The sequence below is a fragment of the Furipterus horrens genome, unplaced genomic scaffold (assembly GCF_987537825.1).
Source record: "Furipterus horrens unplaced genomic scaffold, mFurHor1.1.pri manual_scaffold_10, whole genome shotgun sequence".
NCBI classification, from domain to species: Eukaryota; Metazoa; Chordata; class Mammalia; order Chiroptera; family Furipteridae; genus Furipterus; species Furipterus horrens.
The window spans coordinates 47,223,612-47,237,794 of record NW_028327180.1 but is presented as its reverse complement, the minus strand read 5'-3'; the positions used below and the strand labels follow the sequence as shown (position 1 = coordinate 47,237,794).

Genomic DNA, 14,183 nt, shown 5'->3' with positions numbered 1-14,183 from the left:
TTGCCTCTTGTGCACTCCCAACTGGGGACCCAGCCAGAACCCAGGCATGTGCCCTGGCTGAGAATCAAACCAGCGACCCTTTGGTTCGAAGGCTGGCACTCAATCCACTGAGCCACACCAGCCAGGGCTTGTTTTTTAATTTGGACCAATTAGCAACCAGGAGATCCTCTTGGTAAGTATTTTCTTTCTTGGGATTGACACAACCACCTCACCCCTTTCCACAGGTTGGGAGGAAAGCCAGGGGACACTGAACACCAACCATAGAGTATTTCAGCCCACCCCCATGACGGCATTGTCTGAACGGCTGGATATAGTTACGCCTGAAGCTGCATCTTGGTTTCTCATCCACAAGAACCAAGCCATTCCCCTTTCTGTTCAGTGGGTGGGTTTCCTATTACAACCAAGAAGATCCCAATTAACACAAAGTGACTGGTATGGACCTGGATCAGAGACGTCTCAGATTTTTATTGTCAAAAATCCCATAGGGAGGAACACATTACAACTGACAAACTAGGGAGTGAGATGTGTGCTGGGAGCCATGGGGAAAGGGTGCCCACAGTCCCTGGGATGCTTCCTAGAATCCTGGATTTCCCTCCAGGGCTCCCAAGTACCCCAAGTGCCTCCTTGAAGTCCCTCAGGGGTCCCATGGAGTGGAGTTAAAGAACAAGTACTAAGCTATGGGTTTCATTGCACAAGGATGGTGGTTCAGACAGTGGCCTCAATCTCAGTGGCTTCCTCCTCCTCCTCCAGCAGGCTGTAGGAGGCATGGCTCTGGCAGGGCCGCTGCAGGGGGTGAGCCAACAGCTTGGCCATACAGTTGTGCAGCTCGAGGGCTGGCCCAGCCAGGGCTACCTCATACTTGTAGCTGGTGCCTTTGGTATCCAGGCTGCCCATGAAGGCAAACATGTCCTGTGGGGCCAGGGAGGATTCTTCAGGCAAGGATCCCCCTGACAGGCCTTCCTTGCCCCTGAAAGGTTTCCCAGAGGAGAGGGAACCAGGGGTGGGTTATGAAGGGTGAAGAGTTTGGCAGGCAGAAAGCATTCAGCATTCAACACACATTTCCTGCTGCCCACCCAGCATAGGAACACCAAGAGGTCTCAGTCCTGGAGCCCCCACTCTGGAGATAGTTGGATGTAGACTACCCCCCAGCCCCGACGCTGATCTTCCTTGAGGAGCAGGGAAGGCTTCCCACAATAGGGACTTAGGGTTTAAATATTGAGGTATGAATAGAAATTGGTCTCAACTTCCTCTGTTCACAGCTGGGTAAACTGAGGCTCAGAGAGGTAAGTGACCACTCAAGGTCCCACAGCTAGTTCAGGGCTGGGACATGAATAACCAGTAGAGCCTGGGGAGGCAGGGAGGGAAGGGTGCTCCAAGCAGAGGGCACAGCCAGGGCAAGGGCAAGAGGAGAGAGGAGCAGGCAGTATTGGAGATGAGGTAGGCAGGACCCCACTTGCTCCCTGGGCCACCATTCCAACTGCCCCTCTGAGTTCCCAGCAGACATATGGAAATGGTTATTGAATGATTGAATGACCAGGATCCAGGAGGTCGGATCTCCCAAGCCCAGTGCAGGTGAGCTCTGAGATATCTCATCTACACCCACCTACCACCCACACCTGCGATGGCCTCACCTTCCAGCTCATCTCCTCCTCCTTCTCGTCGGCGCCATTGTGGATGTAAACAACATCAAAGAAGAAATATGGGCACTGGAACATTTTCTGCAGGGGAAGGACACCTGCCTTTGGGATTCAGGTCACCTTGTGTCCCCATGACCACAATTCCCCAGCTTCTTAGACTCTGGGAACCTGCCAGCAGGTGCCCCAGCTCCTGTGCTCAGGAAGTCCCTCCTAGTGTCTCACTACCCTCTCCCAGGCCTCAGTTACCTTCATGGGCTCTGTTAGGGAGAACTGAGGCTGGCAGGGAGGGCGGCTGTAGACAAGAATGGTACGGACCACATATGGTGGTGGGATCGTCTGCACGTTCTCCGTGACTGGCAGTTCGGTCTTCTGTTGGCTGCACAGTGAGGGGACAGGTCAGAGCAAACTTTGGGGGGGCCCTCCTGTCATCACCTTTGGAGAGCCTAGCTCCTTGCTGGGCATCCAAAGCCCCACCTGAACCCCTCCCTAGTTCACCGCTGCTCTGAGCCTTCCCACATGCTGTTCCCTCTGCCCAGAATGCCTCCCCAGTCTCACCCTCTGCTTGACCTCTTAGGCAGGGACCTAATTATATATGCTAAGTCAAGACACACAAGACACATTTCCCTAGTCGGCCACAACTGGATCTCACATTGGGCAGAGGGCACTAGGCAGAGGACTAAGGTCCTTCCTATGTAAAAAACAAATCTGATCATTTACAAGAAAAAAGCCAACAGTCTCATTGAAAAATAGGTAAAGGGGGCAGACAAGTAGATAAATCACTGAGCGAATATCAAATGGCTTTAAAATGAATGAAAAAAGGCTCAAAGAAAAGACTATCACAGCGTCAGAGGTTTTAGCATTATGATCAATCCTGGTGCCAGGCAAGGTAAAAAGGGTTCATTCCCAGAATAGTACTTTGGCAAAAGTAGGGTCTGTGGCTGCTTTCGGATTATGACAGCAGAGTCCAGTTGTTATGACAGAGACCCATATGGTCTGCAAAGCCAAAAACATTTACTATCTGGCTTTTTGGAGAAGAAGTATGCCGCCCCCTGGGTTAAAACAATGGCATGGAGGACCACGAAGCCACCATATGACTCACACAGAGGGCAAGACGCAGGGGAGGGAGGACTTACATGAGACTGAAGAGACCTTCCATATCTGGTGGGGACGCTAAGGAAAATGCTGGTGGCAGAGCACGGGTGGATGACTTCCTCCATCAGATGCCAACAGACCCCAGATGCCTCCGAACCTGTGTCACTGCGTAGGAAACCTGTGTGTGATCCTAGCCTAGTCACCTCTCTGAGCCTGTTTTCCCTTAGCACAGATCACAAACTAGGGGCCTGGCATCAGGTGCCCTGAAGGCCATTGGTGATTCAAAACTCCCCTTTCCCTCAGGGCTAGGGCCACTTTCCTTACAAGCAAAGAGCCATGGGTTCCCCTCCTCCCAACACTCACCAGTTTTCTGATTCACAGAGATGACATTCTATTTAAGTTTTGAGCTGCATGTGAGCCTTTCACATTCCAATTAGCGTAAAGTATGATGTAGTGGTGCCTGTGACTTTTTAGTCACATACTACCATTTACTGAGCACCAAATGAATAATTGGTTCTGCATGGAATGCCCCACCATGGATGCAGTTTCTATATCCAGAGTCCAAATCAGCTGGTTTTGCTTCCGTATTATGACTTTACCTCCACAGTGACCCATGGGGTAGGAGGTTCTCTGCTTCCCATTTTACAGATGAAGAAACTGACAGCCTGGGGAGTATCTGAGATCTTGCTTCCTGGCAATGTTATCAGTTTGGCTCAAATAAGCTCTCACAAAAATTTTCAAAGTAAACATATAAATAAATAAATAAAAAGAAAAAAAGAATGAAAAAGAAACTGAGAGCTGTGGTAGAGCTGGGACCTGGATCTGAGCCAGTCTGAATTGGCCCCCTCTAGGACTCAGGCTTTCTGGGTTCTGGAGACGACAGGCCAGGCCGGCTCCCCACCCCCAACCTGCCCCACAGGGCACCCCTGCCTGGAAGGATACTGAAGGTGGAGCAGGAGGCTGTCTCCAGGTCATAGAGGCAGCTGCAGAGCTCACGGGGGTCAGAGGTCAGGCCAGACAACTGTGGGGAAGCACAGACCTCAGCAAGGTGCTCCATGCCTACAGAGGAGCCCAGGGCACCCAGCCTTGTCCCTGACCCCAGGGTGCCCCAGCCTCACCCAGGCAGTGTCATCATTCACTACCACCAGTGCAAACTCATGGCTTTTGTCAATCTTGTGTTTTGTCCGCACGAACATCTCAATCATCTTCTGGGAGACATTGAGAGCGTTGGTTTTAGAGCTGGGGAGGGACAGGGGGTTGGTTAAGGGTAGGCCTCCATCTTGGGGACGCTCCACTAGCCCTACAATGAGGCCCCTGCCTAGGTCATACAGCAGGGGGGTTGGCAGAGCCTAACCTGGCTGACCTGCTCTTTCCACTCTCACCCTCTCCAAATGGGTCCTCTGGTCAGCCTGGGTCTCACATCTGATCCCTGTGAGGACCCCCCAGACCTTTGCTCAGCCATGGTGGTCAAGGGTGCCAGCAAAGGGAAGGCAGGCTTGTCCTCGGCATCTCCCAGAGCCTGTCAGGCCCTCTCCAGGCCCTGCTGTTCGACCCCACAGAGACCCACGTGCTCAGGGCAAGGGCTTTAGGGTTAGCTTGAATTCTGGCTCTGCCTATTTTCTGTGAGGTATTAGGCAAGTCATTACTGTGACATGGGTGGCACACGATAGCTCTCACATCATGAACAGAGCCTGATGGGCCACTGCTGTATCCTTACCAGTTTCTGTTGCTACACTCTGATACCACCAGGCCCCGAGACAGACCACAGTGGTGTAAATCTCAGAGAGAGAGCCCTGTGTGTTTTGGGCTGGGCCCACCCACCACTGTGGCTACACATTCAAGCCCTAAAATGTCCCCCTCACCCGTTGAATGACTCCAATTTTGGCAATGACATTTCCTCCGACAGGTCCAGGCAGATGATCTGCAATGAAGTTGGAGGGTGGTGAAGGCACTGTGACAGGCAGCACCTGAGCCTGATGTTAATGCCAGTCCCCACCCCCACATGCTTGGCCTTCTTTAAGCCGACATGTCCGAAAAGGTGGTAAGATGACCCCCAATTCCCAGCCAAGCCATCCACTTTGGAAGGTGGTGGCTCAGGGGAAAGAGTCCTGGACTAAGAGTCCAACTGAATGAATGAGAATATGTGACACAGAAACAAAAAAACAAAGGTACAACGGGTTGAACTGTGGCTCCCAGAAGATGTGTTCTCCTAGAATTTCAGATGTGACTTTATTTGGAATTAGGGTCCTTAATAATGTAATTAAAGAAATTGAGATAAGGTCATCTGATCCAATGACAAATGTCTATATGATAGACAGAAGAGAAGACAGAAAGACAGAGAGGGGAAGGCTGTATGAAGATGGAGACAGAGATTGGAGTGATGCAGCCATAAGCCAAGGATGCCTGGAGCCACCCAAAGCTGAAAGAGGAGGAAGGAAGGATCCTCCCCTAGAGCCTCTGGAGGGAATGGGGCCCTGCCAACACCTTGCTTTCAGACTTCTGGTTTCCAGGACTGTCAGAGAAGAAATTTCTTTTCTTTTTTTTTTTAAGCAACCCAGTTTGTAGTAATTTGTTATGGTAGCCCCAGGAGACTCATACAAAAGGGCTGCTTGCAGAGCAAATCCCAAAAGGCAAGAATGTTAACCCAGGGTTCCTTAATGCCTCAGAGCTAACAGCCAAATTCCTACTTACCACCTTCTCTGGGCAGTTGACCCTTGGTGTCCGCACCTGGACCTCAGGGGCTGGCGGGGGCACCTGCCAAGGCTTGGTGCCAGCTCCCAGAGGGTTGGGTGTCCCATCATCAGCACTGGCTGCCTCACCCTCGCCTTCACTGCGGCTGCCCACACTGGCCTGGGCCCCCACTGCCCGGTCCTCAGCCCCCTCAGGGTTGGATCGAGTGCGGGGCCTCGGCTCTGTTGATTGCTCCTCCTCCTCCTCTTCCTCTTCTTCCTCAGTGGGGCTGCTGGGCTCTGCCACCTCCATGGGTCCTAAGTGGCCGGATGAAGCAGGGATGGGGAAGCCAGAATCCTGCCCTTAGGGGTTTCAGAAACATTTGGTTACCGGGCAGGAGAGGGCACTAGCCACTTACTATGAGTCATTCTCCTCAGAGCCTGTTTTCTCATTTGTAAAGTGGGTGCCTTTACTCTTATCAGTCAGCATCCATTCTGACTTAAGGTAATAGCCTCCCAGTTTTCTCTGTAGGACTACCTCCAGCCCCAGCTAGTGAGCACAACTGGTCACTGTAAATGGCTCAGAGATGGGGACATGACCCAACATAGGCCAGTAGGGGCAGCTCTTTCCAATAGTGCCATTAGGGGAAAGGGGCTCCTTAAAGAGTTGCAGAGCTGGGAAGATACAAGTCGAGAGTTCCTAGGAACGTCTTTAGCCTCTTAAGAGGGGAAAATGCCTGGATAATATTCATCCAGGGAACAGCAGACAGACTTCTGAGCACCTAGATCCAGCTACACCAGGAGCTATCTATAAGCCGACTCCCCTTTCTTACTTAAGCCAGATTGAGCTGCGTCTTGTTACCTGAAACTGAAAAGGTTTCGGTGAATAGAGCAATAATAACATCTGAGATTCTACCCACTGGGCGCTGGACTGCCTATAGGGTGACTGCACATGGGGGTGTCTGCACAAAGGAGGGGCGCGAATTTGCCTGTTACAGGTTTCTTTGAGAAAAGACAGGACGCCAACGGAGCAGCCTGCCTATTCGGGCAATGGGTGCGGGCTGCCTGGGCTGGTCTCTGAGGCTAAGGAAAACAAAGCCGTAGCTCTATCAAGAGGAATGGAGGCTAGACTGCAGGAAAGACCAGGGCTGGAGATGGAAGCTTCAAGGGAGGCGAGGGGCTGGATCTCTGGGGCTACGGTAGCTAGGCCTCAAGGTACGAGCCCCGCACGCTTTCAACACCCAACTTCAGCTCACCGTAGCCTAAGTCTCTCTCCGACTCGGCTGCCGACTCGCTACAAAGCCGCCATCTTCGCAGCCGGACGTAGTGCAGCGAAGCCGCGACGCCTCCTGGGAAATGTAGTTCAGCAGGTCGTAGGGAGACCGGAACGTTGTACTGGACAAAGCTGAAGAGCCGTGGAAGATGATAGGCTAAACTCTGCTAGGGGGTGGAGTTTGGAAAGTGATGGAAGGGAGTGGGCGGGCTAAGGGGGGGGGGAGGGATCTGGAATGTGATTGGCTAAGAACAAAATGAGGCGGTGTTTTTGTTTCTAGCGGAATCAGACTTTGCGGTTCAGTGCTTCTACGGTGATAGGCTGGGATGAGGCGGAGGGACTTTCTGTGGACTAGGTTCAAAGGAATGAAGAAGGCCTAGGTTGCAGTGTGAAAGACTGGTTGGGACAGGATTGGGCGGCATTTAGAAGAGGCGCGGCTGATTGATGGGTGAAGGGCGGGTTTTTGCGGAATGAATGGGCGTGGCCCAGGCCCAAGGCCACTCCCAATTACTTCGTGGGCAGCCGTCCGTCTCGAGAGACGATGATGTAGCTTCTTAAGAGTCTATCTGCACCGCCGAGAATGGTTGTGCAGTCCGACTCGGGAGTGACACTGTATCTGTCTCCTCCCGTGTTGAATCGACATCTTGCGATGACGCTGGAGTGTCCTCTCCAGTGAAGCTGAAGCTACAGAGCCTCGAGAGATGATGGTGTAGCTTCTTAAAAGTCTATCTGCACCACCGAGAATGGCTGTGCAGTCCGACTCGGGAGTGACACGGTATCTGTCTCCTCCCGTGTTGAATCGACATCTTGCGATGGCGCTGGAGTGTCCTCTCCAGTGAAGCTGAAGCTACAGAGCCTGGGCAGGGTGATATGGAGGGTCTGCTGTTGCCCATGCAGCAGACCCCCCCTCTCTTCGCAGCTGAAGGATCCAAGGGAAAGACGGAGTCAATACAGCTTGGCTTCAGGTGCGCCGCAGGAGTTGCCGGTGTTGACTACAACGTCAAACCGCCTTAGGGACTCCGGCTCCGGATTTTCTGTCGGGGTTTACTCCCTTAGCCTTTCCCCTGAAGAGGTATGCCGCAAGGCAGCGGAGGTTTTTTGGAGTCAGAGTTTTCCTTCTCTGATGTGCCCTGACTGGAAGATCGAACCAGCGACACTTAGCTCGCAGGCCGACGCTCAATCCACTGAGCCAAACCAGCCAGGGTGAAACTACATTTACAGTATTTATTGAAAAATGTGCATAAGTGAACTTGCAGAATTCACACTCATGTCATTCAAGGGTCAACTGTATTATATACTTGAAAGATGCTAAAAGACTAGATCTCAAATATTCTCATCACAAAAAATAAATTATAAATGTGTGAGGTGATGACGCTGTTAGCTAATGCCTTGGTGGTAATCATATTGCAATATATAAGTTTATCAAATGAATATATTGTTACATGTTAACTCTATCTCAATTTTTTAAAAATAAGTACCCTATATATAGTTATTAAATAACATTTTTTTCTGTTACCTTTGTCAGATTTTTTCTTTCTCTACAGTTTTTTCTTATCATATCCAGTGTCCAAGAAAATAGTCCCATATATTTAGAACATCCTATTCTTCACTTTTTATTGTTGTTTATATAAAACTATTTTCTTGAGTTTTACCAAGCATTGCTCTAGGCTTTGGAGCAGTGAAGAACAAGATAAATATGCTCCTTACCCTCAAGGAGCTTGCAGTCTAGGAGAATAGAAAAAAACAAGTAATTACACAAATAACTATCTGAGAACTTGGTAAAAAAATTATAGAATACTTAAATACTTTGTTTACATTTTGAAGATTTAAAATAAATAACCTAGATTTTCACTTACTCTCAGGACTTCTGATATTATGTCTCATGCAGTGCTTAATGCTTTCCCTGTTCTATTACCAGCAGTAATCAAACCCTGTCAGGCATCAGCAAAGCAGATTGTCAATTTTCATTCTTCTATTTGACAGATCATGATTTTGAATTTTGACCATAAATTACCTGTGAAGTAAACATGTTTAATCAACTGCCTCGATTCTGGAATTGCTTACAGCATTTGAAAGAATGCTGACTGACTAAAGAGTCAGTTATCATTGCAGAAATTACTAGAGTTTTGTTACCTAATCTCTATCATAATTCATAGATAAAGATTTAGAAATTCTTAAAAGAAATTTTTACATACTATTTTATCAGAGGAAATATAAAAAGGCATATGCTAATCTAGAAAACTAAATATGTTATTGAAGTATTAGCTAGGATACTTTTAGCTGCAAGCAACAGAAATTCTGATTCAATGGAAATTTATGCTACTGAACAGAAAGTCCAGAGAGGGAGAGCTTCAGGATTGAGAGAGTCAGTAGCTTAACACTACTTTCAAGGATCCTGTTTCTTTCATATAAAGGCTCTGTCTTCTCCAAGTTTCCTCTGGTTACATCCTCAGGCTAACAGCAAGAAGGCTGCTGTAGTAATTCCAGGCAACACATCCAGAAATGACAATATTCAGAGGAAATAGGTTCGGGGAGCAAGAAATCATCTCTTCCTGTAACCTGGCCAGTGTAGCTCACTTGCTTGGAGTGTCATCCTTTGGACCTCGGTTCGATTCCCAGTTGGGGCACATGCCCAGGTTGCGGGTTTGATCCCTGGTTAGGGTGCATACAAGAAGGTGGCCCATCGATATTCCTCTCTCTCTATCTCTCTCACTCTCACTTTCTCTCTGGGTAGTTCTTCAAGTGGCATCAGCCAGGCCCTGGGATTACTAGAAGATCCCAAATGGCCTCACTCACTTGTCTGGCATTTGGTGCTAGTCTACTGGGGTCATTGGTTAGGGCATCTCAGTAGCTTGAGCATCTCAACAGCACCTTGTCCATATTCATTTCCCTACTTCCTAGACACAGTTCAGCTTTACCGGTAGCTGCCAATCATTCAATTTTGATTGGGGAGGCCTTTCTGTGTTGTGGTTCCCACCAGCTTTTAATCCAGAACCGCGTGGATTTCCAGCCTTTCCTTTCCAAAACCACAAAGGTATTCCCCCTTCTCCAAGCCGCAGGGTGTTCTCAAAGCTGCATGGTGTTCCTTCCTTTTCCAAAGGATAACAGGCAAAGGATAACATTGAAGCAAACTGGTCACTTATACAAAACCACCCAAAACCTCCTGTGTTGCAATGCCCCAATAGCCCAGTAGTCACACAACACAAACCCTCTTATAATCCAATTATAACCCAATAAAAACTCAAAGCCCCCACCCCTCAGTGCTGGTGTATCTCTCCACACCTTGCCCCTTTCCACTTTTGGAAAGTGAATTAAAACTTTGCTCTCTGCATTTTCTTCTCTTTGTGAATTCTTCCACAGCGGGCATCACCAACAACCCTAACATTTTGGTGGCCCATACGGGTACATTTTCTATTTCTCCCTCTCCTCCCCCTCCTGAGACTTCCAGCTAGGAGAGCGGTAGGCAGTGGAAGCTTGCCCCAGCCTTACCCCCAACTCTGTCTCTGTGAGGTATGAAGGAAGGGTCCTAATTCATTTTCATCTCTCCAGACTCTGCAGACAATCTCCTCTTCACCTCCCTACTATGGCCATGGTTCGGTACGTCCCTGAATCTCAGAATGAAAACATTCGCTTTGTTGAAAATGATAGCTTAACCTCCGTCTTGTTGTCATAAACCCTGGTGCCAGGTGTATCACTTTCCCAGGGTTTCTGCTGTAAGAGAGACCTCCGACTAGTTTCACTGCTGGGTTCAGTCTGCTCTCGAACTCAGGGACACCTGACTCTGGACAGATTTTCGTGATTCAGTCTGCTCTCGGGCTCCAGGATACTCTACTCTGATTGTAGATCTCTAGACTGTTTGAGATGGGGAGGCCCTTCTCGAACCTTCATCAGGCATGGAAAACAGGCAACTGATTGATGTTTCTCTCTCACATGGATCTTTCTCTTCCTCTCTTTCTCCCTCCCTTCCCACTTTCTAAAAATAAATAAAATCTTAATTAAAAAAAAAAAAGTCAAAAGACTTGACTTGGAGTCACGAACACACAATACAATATACAGATAATATATCATAGAATTGTGCCCCTGAAACCTATATAATTTTATTAACCAATGTCACCCCAATAAATTCAATAAAAAAAAATTAAAAACAATACTAAGCCACAACTATTTCAAGTCACCTTTTTGCACATAACTATTTAAAAACTACTCTGACTTTTTGGCAAAGCCTTTGCCACCAAAGCACAGGTGTCATGAAAAACACTGCTAAATCTAAGCCAAAATGGAAAAGAAAAAGACTCATATCAGCCCTGGCTCAGTGGACTGAGCGCTGGCCTGCGAACTAAAGGGTCCCCGTTTCAATTCCCAGTCAGGGCACATGCTTGGGTTGCAAGCCAGGTCCTTAGTTGGGGGCATATGATGTTTGTCTCCCTCTCTTCCTCCCTCCCCCTCTCTCTAAAAATAAATAAGTAAAATCTTTTTTTAAAAAAGACTCATATCAAACATCGTTGTCATTAGATCCCAGCAGGTCTACCACTACTGGCTAACTGATCTACAAGTGTGGTGGGATCGACAAGTGAAACATCAAAAAGTTTGAGGAGGCTGCTGAGATGGAAAATTACTCCTTCAAGCACGCCTGGGTCTTGGATAAACTGAAAGCCGAATGCAAGGGTAGTATCAACATTGATAGCTCCCTGTGGAAATTTGAGACCAGCAAGTATTATGTGACCATCATTGATGCCCCAGGACAGAGACTTTATCAAAAACATGATGACAGGTGCATCTCAGGCTGACTGTGCTGTCCTGATTGTTGCTACTGGTGTTGGTGAATTTGAAGCAGATATCTCTACAAATGGACAAACCTGTGAGGATGTCCTTCTGGCTTACCTAATGGGTGTGAAACAACTAATGGTTGGTGTTAACAGAATGGGTTCCACTGAGCTGTCCTACAGCCAAAAGAGATATGAGGAAATTGTAAATGAAGTCAGTACCTACTTTAAGAAAATTGGCTACAACACTGATACAGTAGCATTTGTGCCAATTTCTGGTTGGAATGGTGACTACATGCTAGAGCTAAGTGCTAACATGCCTTGGTTCAGGGATAGAAAGTCACCCATAAAGATGGCAATGCCAGTGGAATCATGCTTGAAGCTCTGGACTGCATCCTGCCACTAACTCATCCAACTGACAAGTCTTTGCGTCTGACCCTCCAGGATGTCTATAAAATTGATACTCTCCCTATGGGTCAAGTAGAGACTAGTGTTCTCAAAGCCAGTCTGGTGGTCACCTTTGCTCCAGTCAATGTTACTTACAACTGAAGTAAAGTCTGTTGAAATGTACCATGAAGCATTGAGCGAATCTCTTCCTGGGGACACTGTGGGCTTCAGTGTCAAGAATGTATCTGTCGAAGATGTTCATCATGGCATTGTGACTGGTGACTGCAAAAATTACCCACCAGTAGAAGCAGCTGGCTTCAGAGCTCAAGTGATTTTCCAGAACCATCCAGGCCAGATCAGTGCCAGATATGCACCTGTGCTGGATTGTCACACAGGTCACATTGCTTGCAAATTTGCTGAGCAAATGCAGGAGATTGATTGTTGTTCTGAAAAAAAGCTGGAAGATAGCCTAAAGTTTTTGAAATCTGATGCTGCTGCCATCCTTGATATGGGTCCTGGCAAGCCTGCGTGTGTTGACAGCTTCTCTGACTGTTTTCCTCTGGGCAGTTTTGCTGTTCATGACATGAGACAGTTGCTCTGAGTGTCATCAAAGCAGTGGACAAAAAGGCAGCTGGAGCTGGCAAAGTCACCAACTCTTCCCAGAAATCTCAGAAAGCTAAATGAATATTCTCCCCAATACCTGCCACCCCAGTCTTAATCACTGGTAAAGGAATGGTGTCAGAACTGCTTCTCTCAACTGGCCATTTAAATTTAATAGTAAAGGACTGGTTAATGATTACAGTGCATCGTAAAACCTTCAGAAGGAAGAGAAAATGTTTTGTGGATCATATGGGTTCTTTTGTGTGGCAGTTTTTAAGTTATTAGTTTTTAAAGATCATTACTTTTTAATGGAAACTACTTGACCAAAAATCTGTCACAAAATTTTGAGAATCATTAAAACAAAGTATAATGGGGGTCCCTGGGTGGTATGGTTCAGTGGTTTGAGCGCCAGCTTGCAAACCAAAAAAAAAGATCGCCAGTTCGATTCCCTGTAAGGGCACATGACTGAGTTACAGGCCAGATCCCCAGTTGGGGGTCTGCAGGAGGCAGCCAGTTGATGTTTCTCTCCCTCTCTCTTTCCCTTCCCCTTTCTCTAAAAATAAATAAATAAAATCTTTTTAAATTTTGTAAAAAATACATAATGAGGGGAAAAGCACTCTAAGCCTCAGTTACTTTATTTTTAAGAGTCACTTAAGCCTATCCATATCAGCCAGGCTCCAGTTTAATGACAACCGGGAGGAGCTGTGCAGGCTGAGCTTTGAAGAATGGAGAACATGCTGGAAAAACAAGAGGGGGAAAGGCATTCCAGGCAGAAGAAACTGGCTGGACAAAGGTCTGGGGGCTCAGAAGAGTCTCAGAGTGGCAGAGCCTCTCTCAGTTTAATATCGCTGGAGCAAGGCTTAAAAGTGAGGATTTCAATGCCTCTGGGTACCCCCAAATCAGAGAAGTACAATTTCTTTCCCTCTGTAAGCAGAAAGATTCATCCTCCTAGGATCTGTCAGTTGGACCAGCAAGATTCAGGCTACTATAGTGTCTGCACAGTTAATTCAAGTGCAGAAGGAAGGACAGGGTGTTTGAAGCAGAGGTTATAGCAGGGCCAAAGGCCTGAGGGTGTGAGAGAACTGAAAATCTTTAGTTGTTCATGGAGGGGCCATCACGGCTATAGCATGGAGTATATATGGGTGCAAGCAGCAGGTATAATTTTTAAGGTCTTTGAATGCAGGTCGAAGAGCTTGAAATGTTCCCTGGCCAGGCAGCTCAGTTGTTTAGAGCATCGTTCAACTATGCCAAAGTTGCAGATTCGAGTCCTGGTTAGGACACATACAAGTATTGAGCAATGAATGAATAAACAAGTAGAACAACAAATTGATGTTTCTCTCTGTCTCTGTCTCTGTCTCTCCCCCAGCCCCTTCTTCTCTCTCTCAAAGCAATTTAAAAATAAAAAAGAGCCCTGGCTGGTGTGGCTCAGTGGATTGAACATTTGCCTGTGAGTCAGAGGGTTGCCAATTCAATTCCCAGTCAGGGCATATGCCTGGGTTTCAGGCCAGGTCCCTGGTTCGGAGCCTGTGAGAGGCAACCACATATTGATATTTCTCTTCCTCTCTTTCTCCCTCCCTTTCCCTCTCTCTAAAAATAAATAAATAAAATCTCTAAAAAAGAAAAAGAAAAAAGAAGAAGAAGAAGAGCTTGAAATGTTTCCTAAGGGCAACGGGGAGCCATGGAAGGTATGTGAGCAAGGGAAGTGAATAATCAGATCTCTGTCTTTGGGGCCTGGGTGAAGAAGGGACTGTGGATGGGGATG

The 14,183-nt window shown here is 47.7% G+C and overlaps 1 protein-coding gene across 3 annotated transcripts; it reads right to left on the bottom strand.

Moving 5' to 3' along the window:
* Positions 1–445: 445 nt before the first annotated feature.
* Positions 446–6,758, bottom strand: BABAM1 (BRISC and BRCA1 A complex member 1). Of its 3 annotated transcripts, none has more exons than XM_090289903.1 (9): positions 6,655–6,754; positions 5,421–5,761; positions 4,592–4,650; positions 3,848–3,968; positions 3,672–3,750; positions 2,771–2,795; positions 1,884–2,013; positions 1,632–1,718; positions 446–909 (listed from the first exon to the last, which is right to left on the bottom strand). In XM_090289903.1, the coding sequence occupies exons 2-9, from the start codon at positions 5,709–5,711 to the stop codon at positions 706–708; spliced, it is 996 nt and encodes a 331-aa protein (XP_090146029.1). In that variant the 5' UTR covers positions 5,712–5,761; positions 6,655–6,754; the 3' UTR covers positions 446–705. The 3 variants fall into 3 exon arrangements, with proteins under 3 accessions (XP_090146029.1, XP_090146030.1, XP_090146031.1); XM_090289904.1 differs by having other exon boundaries at positions 5,421–5,756; XM_090289905.1 differs by having other exon boundaries at positions 794–909; positions 1,604–1,718; positions 6,655–6,758.
* Positions 6,759–14,183: the final 7,425 nt, after the last annotated feature.

Excerpts from the sequence above, each read along its gene's own strand:
- BABAM1 (XM_090289903.1), bottom strand. The coding sequence starts at position 5,711 with ATGGAGGTGGCAGAGCCCAGCAGCCCCACTGAGGAAGAAGAGGAAGAG. Across the intron at positions 4,651-5,420 it reads TCAACTGCCCAGAGAAGGTG|ATCATCTGCCTGGACCTGTC; the intron begins GTAAGTAGGAAT and ends ACTTCATTGCAG. Across the intron at positions 3,969-4,591 it reads AAATTGGAGTCATTCAACGG|CTCTAAAACCAACGCTCTCA; the intron begins GTGAGGGGGACA and ends GTCCCTCCCCAG.